The sequence below is a fragment of the Trypanosoma brucei genome, chromosome 10 (assembly GCF_000002445.2).
Source record: "Trypanosoma brucei brucei TREU927 chromosome 10, whole genome shotgun sequence".
NCBI lineage: Eukaryota > Euglenozoa > Kinetoplastea > Trypanosomatida > Trypanosomatidae > Trypanosoma > Trypanosoma brucei.
In genome coordinates, this window is record NC_007283.1 from 1,031,027 (window position 1) to 1,044,220 (window position 13,194).

At 44.9% G+C, this 13,194-nt stretch overlaps 5 protein-coding genes across 5 annotated transcripts, besides 7 other annotated features; all 5 read right to left on the reverse strand.

Annotated features, from left to right (window-relative positions):
* Positions 1–383: 383 nt before the first annotated feature.
* Positions 384–444: a microsatellite.
* Positions 445–971: 527 nt separating this feature from the next.
* Tb10.70.3410 (protein kinase, putative) lies at positions 972–3,194 on the reverse strand (the record flags this gene model as incomplete). The annotated part of the gene is made up of 1 exon (XM_817545.1): positions 972–3,194. The coding sequence occupies one exon, from the start codon at positions 3,192–3,194 to the stop codon at positions 972–974; it is 2,223 nt and encodes a 740-aa protein (XP_822638.1).
* A 463-nt stretch (positions 3,195–3,657) lies between these two features.
* Positions 3,658–3,681: a microsatellite.
* Positions 3,682–4,041: 360 nt separating this feature from the next.
* Positions 4,042–4,100: a sequence feature (A-rich).
* Positions 4,101–4,982: 882 nt separating this feature from the next.
* Positions 4,983–5,022: a microsatellite.
* Positions 5,023–5,171: 149 nt separating this feature from the next.
* Positions 5,172–6,611, reverse strand: Tb10.70.3390 (hypothetical protein, conserved; the record flags this gene model as incomplete). Its single annotated transcript, XM_817546.1, has 1 exon — positions 5,172–6,611. One exon carries the CDS (start codon positions 6,609–6,611, stop codon positions 5,172–5,174), a length of 1,440 nt encoding a protein of 479 aa, XP_822639.1.
* A 1,470-nt stretch (positions 6,612–8,081) lies between these two features.
* Positions 8,082–8,131: a sequence feature (A-rich).
* A 4-nt stretch (positions 8,132–8,135) lies between these two features.
* Positions 8,136–8,214: a sequence feature (CT-rich).
* Positions 8,215–9,049: 835 nt separating this feature from the next.
* Positions 9,050–9,078: a microsatellite.
* Positions 9,079–9,436: 358 nt separating this feature from the next.
* Tb10.70.3380 (hypothetical protein, conserved) lies at positions 9,437–10,903 on the reverse strand (the record flags this gene model as incomplete). Its single annotated transcript, XM_817547.1, has 1 exon — positions 9,437–10,903. The coding sequence occupies one exon, from the start codon at positions 10,901–10,903 to the stop codon at positions 9,437–9,439; it is 1,467 nt and encodes a 488-aa protein (XP_822640.1).
* Positions 10,904–11,160: 257 nt separating this feature from the next.
* Positions 11,161–11,931, reverse strand: Tb10.70.3370 (40S ribosomal protein S3a, putative; the record flags this gene model as incomplete). Its single annotated transcript, XM_817548.1, has 1 exon — positions 11,161–11,931. One exon carries the CDS (start codon positions 11,929–11,931, stop codon positions 11,161–11,163), a length of 771 nt encoding a protein of 256 aa, XP_822641.1.
* Positions 11,932–12,241: 310 nt separating this feature from the next.
* On the reverse strand, positions 12,242–13,012 carry Tb10.70.3360 (40S ribosomal protein S3a, putative; the record flags this gene model as incomplete). Its single annotated transcript, XM_817549.1, has 1 exon — positions 12,242–13,012. The coding sequence occupies one exon, from the start codon at positions 13,010–13,012 to the stop codon at positions 12,242–12,244; it is 771 nt and encodes a 256-aa protein (XP_822642.1).
* Positions 13,013–13,194: the final 182 nt, after the last annotated feature.

A 13,194-nucleotide genomic window follows, 5' to 3' on the forward strand; every position in this document is an offset into this window, starting at 1 on the left:
TCCCGGTGTATACCTCATCAACATCATCTTCTTTCCTCATGTGCAAACAAAAAAGTAATACCCAAATTAAAGTTTAATTTTGGGGGTTGGCAAAAAAAAAAAGAGAAGAAAACGTTACGACACCGCATTTCAACAAAATTGTGAAGTGTGAAGTGTGTGTGTGTGTGTGTGGAGAGAGAAAAGGAGAGAACAAGCAGAAGCAAACCAAATCCAACTAAAGAGAGCAAAAGGGGTAGAAAAACATTTTGTCCCATTAGTGGCACATGAAAGAAGGAAAAAGACATAAAGAAATGTATCTAGAAAGAGGGAGAGAATATGGTGATTTGAATTTAAAGAGAGAGAAAAAAGAAGAGATATGAAGAGGCGAAAACGAAAAGCCAGTTTATAAATATATAAATACATACGCACAGCTATACATACATATATATATATATATATATATATTCATTTGTCGCTTCCTTCCTCTCGTTCCTTTTTTATCAGATCTCCTTCCATTAGATCTTGTTTTGTACCCACTTTATGCCCACATTTTTTTTTCTTTCTTGCCCTTCCTCGACACTCTCTTTTATTATTTTCGTAAGTTCAAGCTCGTCATTAACATGTGTGCCCAAACATGTGCACTCACAATCTACTGAGCGCAACGGCACAGGGAAAAAATGTTTTCGGTATCAAAAAAAAGGAGAGGATGATGAGGGCAAAAAAAAGAAAAAAATTAAGTAAGCACAGGAAATAAGGGCGCATTACAGTAAAAAAAAAAAAGAAAAAAGGAAACAACGACACAAGCAACAAAGGGATGAACGGCGGAAACAGTAATAACCAATGAAGAAAAAAAGAGTGTAGGGGATGTTGGGAATGAGTAAAAAGACACACGCAGGCAAGGGCATACAAACAGAGAGGGAGAGAGATACACAGAAGGAACATGGACGGAGGGATGGGAACGATGACAACGCTCACAAGGTACGCATAGACCATTATATAAGTACGCTTTCGCCCCTGGGAAGTGTGTCCTCCATTGCTCGCAGTCGCTCAGGTTCCAGAAGTTTGGCAACGTAAGCAACTGCCTCGTGAAAGTCGTGCGTGCGTCCAGAGATACGGCAAAATCGAACTAGTGTATATTCAAAGGCCCCGGAAGAAAGTAGTACATCAATAGTACATGTGCCAGTCACTTGGTTCTTTGGGGTTGGGCCACTACCATAAGCGATCGTGCGTTGTGGTGGGGAGACGCTGCCTGCTTTGAGGGATTCCGCCCACCGTGACGATTCCTCGTAGCTTGAAGCCAAATTACCATGATGAGCATCATTCACATTGGAATACTGGCCAGCATGACCTGTGGAATGGGGTAGCATGGGAATGGATGATGTACAGAAGCTGCTACCCAACAGGGCGTTGTGTGAGAGGTCTTTCGGTGTCAAAAAACACCCTTCAGATTCGATAGCTGGTGGCGTCGCCGACATGGTCAATGGAGTGGTTTGCGCAGCCGATTTTCCAACATAGCAGAAGGAATAAACACGTTCCACATCAGACATGTTCACTACATCACGGATTAAGACAAGACGGTCGGCATGTTTCATCAGCTTTTTCACGATGTTATCCCAGACACCCGACACAAAGACACCGCGCCGAACACTCTCTCTCAACTCACAGTATCGATACAACGCAGCTAAATTTGTTGCTGCGGCAAGTTTCCGGCCCATTGGATGCCGAACAAGCATGTCACGGCTCACCACACCTTTGAGGAACATACGGAATGTTATTTCACCACGGTTTCCCACCTCGTGCTCATCAAAGAAGCGGATTAGACTTCGAATCTCTTCATCGTTTACGTCAGTTTGGCACCGCTCGAAGAGGCGCTTCAATTGATTCATGTCAATAACACCTGTGTGAAGTTCGTCTACGCAATCAAAGGCAGTGCGCACCTGCCGTACTACCTTTCGCTCAACACCATCCATCTCCGTATCAATGATTTTGGGAAGCTGAAAGTCGTCGCTGTGTTTAAACGAGGAGTGTGCGAGGTCCCTGATGACCCATGCGTCGTGAAACTGTTTGAAGGTAACAAACATGCTATCTTTCTTTCCAGTAAAGAGGTGAACAAGCTCCGACACTCCCTCCGCACTCACCTTCTTACCGTGTAGGGTGGTTAGCATATCCCGTAGCTGATCTCGTGTTATATCTCCGTAACCATCAATGTTAATTTTTTTAAACGCCTTTCGTATCGCGGCCTCCTCTTGCTCAGTTGCACGGTGCTGCGTGGAGAAATCCAGAAACGCAGCACCGCGTTTTAACTCGGGGCGGTGGGGGAAGAGGTCAGCTTTGATATCTACAACAAACCACTCGCTTTCAAGTATTTGCGATATGCTCGGTCGCTCTGTCGGCTCTAAGGCAAGCATCCCACGCACCAGTGACCGAGCCCCAGGGGTGAGACGCGCCTCCTCCTCCTCCGTGAAGGAAAAGCTACCCATCTGAATGAGGTGCAACGTCTCCTCATCATCTCGGCCGGAGAAGGGAAGTCGACCCGTAAGCATGAAGAAGAGAATAATACCCGCACACCAGAGGTCTTGCTGAAACACATCTACAGCGAGAGAACCGGTGGTGCGTGTCACCATCTCTGGGGAAGTGTAGTGCAGAGTCCCGATGGGTTGCAGGGTCTCATTTGGAGAGCCATCGTCTCCATCTTCCCCTTCTGTTCGATATTTGCTGCAGAAACCAAAGTCGCATACCAATAACCGATTATCTTTGCCAAGTAACAAATTCTCCGCCTTTAGATCTCTGTGGGCGACGCCGTTACTGTGGCAGTAGTCTATAGCAGACATGAGTTGCTGAAAGTACAATCGGGCCGTTGCTTCACGGAAATATTTCTCAGCAATGACAAGATCGAACAACTCCCCGCATTCAGCAAGCTCCATGATTAGGTAGAAAGCGGAGGTACTCTGCAGAAACTTGTATAACTTCACCACGTGCGGGTGCTCTAAAGACTGCATGACGGTGGCTTCCTGAATGATTAGTGATTCAGAGCCCATCAAGTAATTATTCGGTATTATCTTCATCGCAAAACACTCTCCGGACGGGACATACTTGACGAGAAATACCGAAGCGTAACCTCCTTCACCAAGTCGCTGACTGGCGACATAATCCTTCAGCACCACCTTCTCGTCCTGCAGGAGCGACGAACCGGTGAATTCGGTCGTTGAGGTCATTCGCCCCCCCCCCCAAAAAAAGAAAGAATTAAAACACCCACAAACAAGCACGCAAGCGATCCGTTAAACTCAGCTAGCCAACAACGAATAAATCCTCAAACAAAAACAAAACACGAATTTACGGAAACAAAATAAAAAAGGGAATGATAATAATCGTAACAACAGTCGTACTAGTAGTAAACGTAACTGCAATTACTATAAAGAAAAGAAAGAAGAGAAAGAGAGGGGAAACAAATCCCACTAACTTCTTCCGTGTCCCTTTTTGAGTTGCGTATTATACTCTCCAGTAAAAATAGGAAAGCGTATGCTTATATAAATATGTATACTCGTTACTGACGTCAATTTATTTTATTTTGTGTGTTCTGCCCTGCTTGTTACAATTGGCACCGCACGCCCTCTTCTCCCTCCTTCTCTTCACAAACACAACCGCCGCAGGCACCCACTTCTGGAAAATACGAAATCAATATATATATATATATATATATATGAAATCCTCCGTAGTCCTGTTAATGTGCTTCTCCAGTACTTCCACTGTTTTATTTACAACTATCCTTGTATATTTCCCCCCTTCCCTAATGGTAATGACACCAAAAATAATGAAAACAACTTTAAATTATTTGTCCACCCCTTTCCCCCCTTTTCCTTTACCTCTTTAAAATATCGCTAATGCCGTGTCAAGTGATGAAGCTACTGCCTGGCAGACAAACAGCGACAAACACTTCTCACGCCGTAAGCGCGAATGTGCAATCGGCTGACTGCTCCATTTGATAATGTTGTTTAATTGCATATGATAAAATTCGACCCCGTATTTCCCAACGAAAAGGGGGTGAAGGGAGATCGCGCAACGAAGAAAATAATAAGAAAATAAAGCAGCAAAAAAAAAAAAAGAAAGAAGAAGTGAAGAGATATAGGAGACGATAAATCAAGAACATAATCAGTGACTGCAACAACAAACGTTCGCGGAAGCAACCCGCACCGACAAATGCAATAAAGCTAATAGTTATAACAGCAATACTATCGCACCACATCATATTACATTTAAAAATAACAAAAGAAGGGACTTTGAAATCGCTCCGCAATTAGTGTAGTGTTATGTTTCTTCCCATCCACAGAGGACCAAAGGATAATAAAAGCAAAGACATTTTTTTTCTTATTTATCCCTTTTCCTTTAACTGCTTTCCTCCTTACATGTCAAGCCGAAAGCGGAAATGGAGTGCGGAGGAGGGAAAGCTATTGGTACATAACAAACTCAAGACATTCATCAGCTCTCACTAAACATCCCCAACAAGAGAATATCAATTAATACGTTCCCACAACTGCAACGATTCTACAAAGTAAAAAAAAACAAGGTAGAAAGGGGAGGGTGAAATAAGGCAATGATGGTTCGAAATAAATAATTAATAAAAAGAAAATGAAATACTCGGCGACGCACAAAAAAAAACGCGAGTGGATACGTGTATATGTGTAAAAAGGAAGTCAAAGATGTACAAAGTTGTTCAGTGCCCAAAACACACACACACACACACAAAAGAAAAGAGAAAAGCACCAGCGAAACTAACTTGTTCCCAACGCACAATCAACACACCAATTCGAAGTTAAAAGACACTAAACGATGATGGCAAGGTAACACCAACAGGACGGCTCGCTCCATTTCTAATGAAAAACTAAGGTTCAAACATGACACTACGGAACAAGCCCGTGTCTTCTCTCTTTTCCTCCCACTTCATGCTCAGCTCGCTCAGCTACACAGTCACTCACTCACATGCAAGCAAAGGTGTATACACCACAATATATATATATATATATATATATATAATTATATATACATGGATGCAAACCACCAACGCAAACAAGAAAAATTACACCGCAACATTTATTGGTAGTCCTTTTGGGGTAATACAACCGCAACAGTGTCAGTGGTGTCGATATTTACGTTCCACAAAACTCCATACGCACACACTAAAACGCTCAGTGCCCTCACAATAAGTGACTGCTGAAATTCTTTCGGTACCGTGCCAATAGTCTCTCCCGTTGTTTATGACGATTCATACTTCCTAGGAGGAGCAAAAAAGTGAACAACTTTTGCGCATCCAGCAACCCCTGTCCACAAGGATTAACATACCAGCGCATGAGACTCACATGTGTACTGTATAATGCATCATCCTCTTCAAGAAGCATTAATACATACAACACCACACACACACCAGAGAAAGTCTGCTGCAACACATAATAGACACCAACACCCCCAACATGCACGGCGCCAGAAAGGGAAAAGAAGCCCATCAACATTTCTACACGCTCATCATTAGTCGACAGACGCACGGTTCCGTAATATCCACCACCAATAAAGGGAAAGAGCAGCACAGATAACAGGGCACTTAAACCATAACCAACCATGTGAAGCGTCACACAACTGGCCACATACCCCGCTGCGGTTCCAAGAAAGAAGAGGAGTTGGTATTTCCTCAAAATAACAAGTGCTGCAACGGAAATTGTGTGAAGTATAGGAAGAATATACCACCGCACCCGAAGTTTGGACAACACACCACCGTCAGCGTGCTTCGGCTTCGAGGCATCATCAACATTCGACCTCATAAAACCGAGTATCATCAACCGCCATCTATTTCCTCTCGTCTCCAAATGAAGCGAACTCGCTTCCACTCCGAAGGGATAAACAGGATCACTACCACCACGCCTTTGTGACTTGTGATCAGCAATGCCCTTCAGGTCATGCAATTCATGTGGAACAGAAGGAATCCGCAATTTCAACCCCCTCCACCCATCACATAAATCACTATGTGAAACACATTTATCATGTCTGCAATGACTAGTGCCCTCTCCATAGTAGTCACTCATGGCGAAGAGCAACACATCGCAAAAACTCATAAGAGTCGCGTAGAGGACCTGAGAGGGTCGAAAGTATTGAGTGAGGCAGTTGGAGACAAGTGAAAGGTAATTTATCAGGGCAGTTGCGGCAAAAGCATTTACCGGTATGCCGAACAGCTGCCCGAGAGCATCATCTGAACAGTGACCACAAGGTTTACTATCGGTTAGGGATTCACTAACATGTGTCTCACTACAACCACCTTTTGCAGCGGATGGAGACGCACTACGGTTCATAGTAACGTCATTGCTTTGAAGAACCTCCGGCATGCTGTTGTGTCTTCCGTCACTCACCGTATCTTTTGCTACGGTGCTGTGTCCCACGTAGTTGCCTACAAACGAGGTGCCACAGTTTCCCGTCTTTTTCAGCGAAGGCACGGTGCAGGGACACGCGGACTTATTTGCAAACAACTTGATCCGGCAGGCAATAGCCAATAAGCAACTAAGGACAATGGACACATCTAAGGTGAGTGCATAGGTGGGGGAATACATTAGAAATGAAGTGAAACCACTGACGTCATCTGATCGCTTCATCTTTTTACACAACGGTGATAGACATACATACCACCAGATGTGGATGCAACACCCACACACACACAAAAAGGGGGCATAAAAGTGGGGAGAAGCCAAATTGTATTGGGAAGAATATGAAGATCAAGGTAAGGGGAAAAATATCGAGAGATAAAACATGAACTGACAATGAATCAGAGCCACGGGGCGACATAGATGGTTAAAAGGGAAGCACCACACAAATTATCCAGTTACATGCAACAGCTCCTTCGGGTAATCGATACGTTATATTGACGACGGGGTAAAACTGCAAAAGAGACAATAATCCAAAGAAAAATAACACACTTACCTGCTTATGATCGTTTCGAACATCAAATAAAAAGGATCAAAACCGCACTGACGATGAAGCGGGTGCTGTCATATGGGCACACGCCATGGAACGCCCATCCCCTTAGGGCTTCAACGAGGTTAAATCCTCATGCACTTACACGCTATAAATTGCTGTCCACACCGGCTACGCCCCCCTTTGACTTATATTATTACTATTCAGTATTGGGAAGTGGGAGATAGTTGCTATACTTCATTCCTTTACTCACTAATAAGTACGTGTTCCCAGTGACCTACTCAAAACATGCACCCGGGGATTGCTCGGCAACGGGAGAAGGAAGAAGGAAAACAAAAAAAATCATATGAAGGAATAGATGAATACAAATTATAAAACGCACCGGAGAGAGAAAGAGAGATATAGAAAGAGGTAGAAAAGAAGCAGTAAAAATGAAACAAGGAGAAAAGTGGGTTTAATAAATCGTCACCATTACATAAAAATGAACCGCTATCGAAAGAATTCGGGCGATTGAGATTGAAAAGGACTATAACGCCAAAGAGCACTCCGTGCACGCAGTTTGCTGCGGTGGTCTTGCAACTTCGCTCTTAGGTTTCCCTTATTCACTCAATCAAGTCCCGCCCTAAAACATATCACCACCATCCACGTTACCCGCAAGAAACCAACAACGATATTGCATACATTCACAACCAGCAGCAAAAACAGAGACTGTAGACAAAAAAAGGAAAAATCTGACTATTGCTTTCCTTTTTAACCCTGCTTCATTTTATCATTTTGCTTTCTCCCCCCCCGTGTATACGTCTGTTTTGCATGGAGGAGCGGTGGTCAAGTTGGAAGAGGGAAGGATAAAACAAAAGGATATAAGCATGCGTATAATAGTGGGTTTCCTTCCCTCATTTCTTCCTTAACTCATCTTCTCCACCATCAACACTTACTTGATTACTTCTTCAGGGAGACAAATTTCGTTATATTAAACTATAGCACCACTTTTGTTGTTCTTGCTCTCGTTTAATTCAGTTCAACCCCACCAACCCAAACTCCTTTTCACACATATACAGATACAATACACTGAACATACCCAAGCTCTCTCATCCCCTAGATGACTTATCCCTTTCGTTACGTTGCCTCGTCATCCCAGCCTTTCCTCTTTTAAAAACAAAAAAAAAAAAAGAAAAAGCAAAAAGAAAGGAAAGAAAGGAAAGTGACTCTCTCTCTCTCTCTCTCTCTCTCTCTCTTTCTTTCTTTCTCTTTCTTTCTCTTTTTCCCTTCTTTTTCTTTCTTTCTTTTGTTTTGTTTTTTTTTTGCCACCGCCAGTGTCATTTTATTGATGTTGTCCTCCATTTTTTTTCTTTTCCCTGTTTCACGCGAGTTGATGTACCAACTAAGAGGTGGTGAAACTGACATGAAGGCAAATGTAAACAGAAAAGGGGGAAAAGCCGCTCAGCAACACTAAAAAATGCGGTATAATAAAACCCACAAACAAATAAATAAATAGGAAGAAAAAAAAAGAAGAAAGTGTTATGATACCTGTGGAAGAAGCAAAGAGTATCATTACATGCTTATTTATTCCTATGATACATCACATGTTTTCCCCTCTAAGGTATAAGTACAAAATGTAGTAGGAAAACATGGCTCAAGTTGAATAATCACGACCACATTTTTTTTTGGCAAACTAAACGAAAACGGCCGACATCTTCCGCCACCTCCATGTTTTTTTTTTACGACTACCACACCCACTTCGCTTCCAACTCAGTGCCAACAAACACAAAATCTAAAGCAAAATAGTAACGGTAATCAACAACGATTCAAAAAAAAAAAAGAACATACAAAAAGATACAATAAGTGAGCAGAAATGGGTACACATGAAATGCCGCACATGGGACCAAAACATGAGGAGGTAAAAAGGAAAACACAATTATTTATTTTTGTGGATTTACATATGATAGACGGGTTCACTTCAGTGGATGAGAAATGAAGAGAAAAGTGACATGTTCCCCCAGAAAAAAAAGGTGGAAAAAGAAAAAGGGGGTATCATAGCAATAGCCGCGTAAAACACACTCGCGGGTGTAGTCACTTTATTTTATATGTGAAACACACTCAAACACCACCATCAACACAAATATACGTAAATATATATATATATATATAGAGAGAGAGAGAGAAACATAATCCGCAAACGGAGATTCAATATTTCATACATTCAATTTATGATAAAGAGCAAGGGTACGCAGCCAGAGTATACTTCCTACAATAAATACGGTGCAACAAGGTTGGGAGAGGCACATTCCTTACCCATATCTGACTGTGTAAAGTTGAGTTTCATCGCTCCACGAAACGCATTTCTTCGCTTACCACTGCGCCCCAAAAACTAAAGAAGTTGCGTCGATTACAAATACGGACAGTCGGTTGTACACCATGGCGGCAACCATCAACAATACTCTCACGTGTGTCCTCTTTTTTTTAAAAAAAAAAAACAACGGTGACTTGGATTATGAGGAGTTCTTTACTACCTTCCGACTAACCACGTCATCTCATCCGCGTAAACGCAATTGATGTTAGTCGTTTCATCATACGGCTTGCACACTTGATGAGTAGCGCGAGCGGGGTAGCGGATGCCAAATGTAACGCCTTTGCCTTGCTCCACGCCTTCAGCAATGGTACCATTCTTGACATTATACATTAATTTCGAAGACTCTTGCCCCTTAAGATATGCACTTTTGTTGTAATCACCACGATAAAACACCGTACTTCGACCTGGCGACAGCGGCCTGATGTTGTAGAAGTTGGAACCGGTGCTTGTTTGGTCACAAAACCTCTTAGCCGCTCCGAAACCTGGAATACAGAAGGATTTGACGGGCTTCACAGCATCAATGTTGGGATTGTACATGGGGCCACCACCGGTGACGGCAACTTCTCGTGATTTCATAAGAGCCTTAGCAGCGGCATGCAAATCATACGGATGTTGTGCAAAGCGACCGCCTCTAACTCTGTGTGGCACTTTAGAGAGATCATACGAGCCAGGTCCAACTACATCACTCGTAGACGGTACCAACAAAACGAAGGAACGAGGTCCGAAGCTAACTCCTTTACTGTACGTGTAGTCAAAGTCAGATGGCAGGTTACCGTCTGAAACGGGCTCTTCCTTCACAACTTCGGCCTCACTCTTTGGTGTTCGCACCGTCGGTTCACGGAATATCGGTGTGCGTGTCACCGTCTTCGTCATGATGCGGCTCACATCCCCATATTGGGCAGGTCCCGGGCCACGGTGAATAGCAACGGAGGGAGTGGGTGGGCGAACACCGAAGGTGGGTACGTCAACGATGAACCGCTTTGTCCTTGCAATGCGTGCGGCAATTGTAGTGGGGTCGTCATAACTCCCTGGTCCAGGACCCGTATCCGTTTTATGCTTCCTCTCAATGGCTGTAATTATTTCCCTCCCCTTAGGCTTTTCGTCGCCAAATCGGGGCACATCATATGTTGCGGGTCCCGGTACGATGTCGCGGGTGGTTAGCAGTTTTGTCCGCTTTCCAAACGTCGGTCCCTTCCCTGGGGCTCCAAAAGTGGAAGGAAAATCATAGTCACCTGGTCCTGCCAAATTAACCGGCGTGATATCCTTTAATTTCCCGTAAATAGAGAACGCGGGAGCATCAGCTAAGTATTTCTTCGTTTCGCTTACGCTGCGTATGGCCGCTCTACCCTTTGACGCGCTGCGTGAAGGCCTCTTAGGCGAAACGCGATCGGCATTTCCTGGAACAGCTGCAACCGGTGGGCGGAGGATTGTCGAGCGGCAGTCTCCAATAGTTGATGGTATACAGTATTGGCCCGGACCTACCCCAGAACCCGACTGCCGTATCGGATATTTTCCAAGAATTGAGCGTTTTGGTGCATCAGAAACGGTTAGGTCGTAATTCATCGGCCCAGGGCGATGGTCGCGTAGCCGAAGGTGCGCCCACTCAGTGAACCCACCGACCATTGCTACTATCTCCCTTTTTTTCACAAAAAAAAATCTCTTGTCAATCTCCAACTCCTTTCTTCGGCCGTAATGGAAACATGAAAGAAAAGGGGGGGAAATTGTGGGACATTGACGCTGAGACCGATACACTAAACAATGACTTAAGGACAGTTCAACAGTAAAGATAAAAAAGGGGCGCCTTTTCAAACATACAAAAATCAGAACATAAGTAAAATTATTTAAAATTAGCGGGCACAACACACACCAACAGCCAAGCATTAAGCAGTCTCCTCCTGCGCCTCTTCAACAACGCGTGCCTCGCCCTCAGCGGATGTGGGAACTTCACCGTGAGCGGCAATGAGGGCCTGAGCGTCGAACTTGGGTGTACGAATAACCTTCACCTTGCGGATGCGCAGGTCACGCAGCGGAATGATCGGGTTGCAACGTTTCGCCAAACGGTCACGCAGAATGTTGCGGGTCAGCAAAGACACAGCATCGTTGATGTCCAACTTGGCCAGGCGCCGGCGAATGATGTTGGTAGCGCGCATGCGCACCCACTTCACCAGGCGTGTCTTGGCATAACAGTTCTTCGACAGCTGATTCTCCTGCTTCTTGGTGAACGCAATCAAAAAGAGGCGGAGACCATAACCATCGGCAGTTTTCGCCTCTACGGTAGCCTCAATTGTTGTGCACCACTTGCGCAGAAGGTAATAAACACGATCAGAGGTCATGTCCATCCCGTGAAACTGGGTCAGTAAGTTGCGACCTTGCACCTCTTGAACAGTGAACTTCACCTTGCGGTAAGCATCGTCTTCATTCTGAGTTTTGTTCAGATCAGCCAAGTTACCCTCGTACACACGACCGCGCAGGAAATCTGCGGCAACCTTGGTACCCTGCGTTTTGTTGCAAATGGTCTTGGCGAACTGACGCACCTCGAAGTTCTTGGGCGCAACTACGTCATACCATTCCTTGCGGCTCATCGCCTCCTGCGCCTTCTTCTTGCCGCGCTTCCCGCCCTTGCTGATGCGCTTATTCTTCCCGAGAGTCATGGCTGCCTCAAAGAGAGTCGAGTGTGTAGGTGCTTCATGTAACACAAAAATTATCGAAAATGTAAAGAAAAAAAGGGGAAAGAAACATAAATTGAACAAAAACATGACATGTCATGACACGACTGGCAAAGACCACAAATATGAAGGAGAGAGAGCACCCGACACGGGCCTATCGCCCCTAGTCCTGACAACAGTAACGTATTGGTAGAGAAGAAAATGAAAAAGAACAACACATGGCACAAAAAAGCCAATGAGAGAAAACATATGGATACCAGTGCCAACGCTGGAACTGCATACCGGCAGCCAAGCATTAAGCAGTCTCCTCCTGCGCCTCTTCAACAACGCGTGCCTCGCCCTCAGCGGATGTGGGAACTTCACCGTGAGCTGCAATGAGGGCCTGAGCGTCGAACTTGGGTGTACGAATAACCTTCACCTTGCGGATGCGCAGGTCACGCAGCGGAATGATCGGGTTGCAACGTTTCGCCAAACGGTCACGCAGAATGTTGCGGGTCAGCAAAGACACAGCATCGTTGATGTCCAACTTGGCCAGGCGCCGGCGAATGATGTTGGTAGCGCGCATGCGCACCCACTTTACCAGGCGTGTCTTGGCATAACAGTTCTTCGACAGCTGATTCTCCTGCTTCTTGGTGAACGCAATCAAAAAGAGGCGGAGACCATAACCATCGGCAGTTTTCGCCTCTACGGTAGCCTCAATTGTTGTGCACCACTTGCGCAGAAGGTAATAAACACGATCAGAGGTCATGTCCATCCCGTGAAACTGGGTCAGTAAGTTGCGACCTTGCACCTCTTGAACAGTGAACTTCACCTTGCGGTAAGCATCGTCTTCATTCTGAGTTTTGTTCAGATCAGCCAAGTTACCCTCGTACACACGACCGCGCAGGAAATCTGCGGCAATCTTGGTACCCTGCGTTTTGTTGCAAATGGTCTTGGCGAACTGACGCACCTCGAAGTTCTTGGGCGCAACTACGTCATACCATTCCTTGCGGCTCATCGCCTCCTGCGCCTTCTTCTTGCCGCGCTTCCCGCCCTTGCTGATGCGCTTATTCTTCCCAAGAGTCATGGCTATCCTTCTCTCTCTTTGCAAAGAAATTCGTATTAACGCAAGAGAATGGGTTGTAATTTGGTAGATGATTGTGTGAAGCAAAGAGTGAGGAAAAGAAAAGAAGTGGAGAGAAGTTGTGAGTAGGTACCATCTTTCCGTAAACGCGTCGGCGAAAAAGGAACATCATCACCAAAATAGTA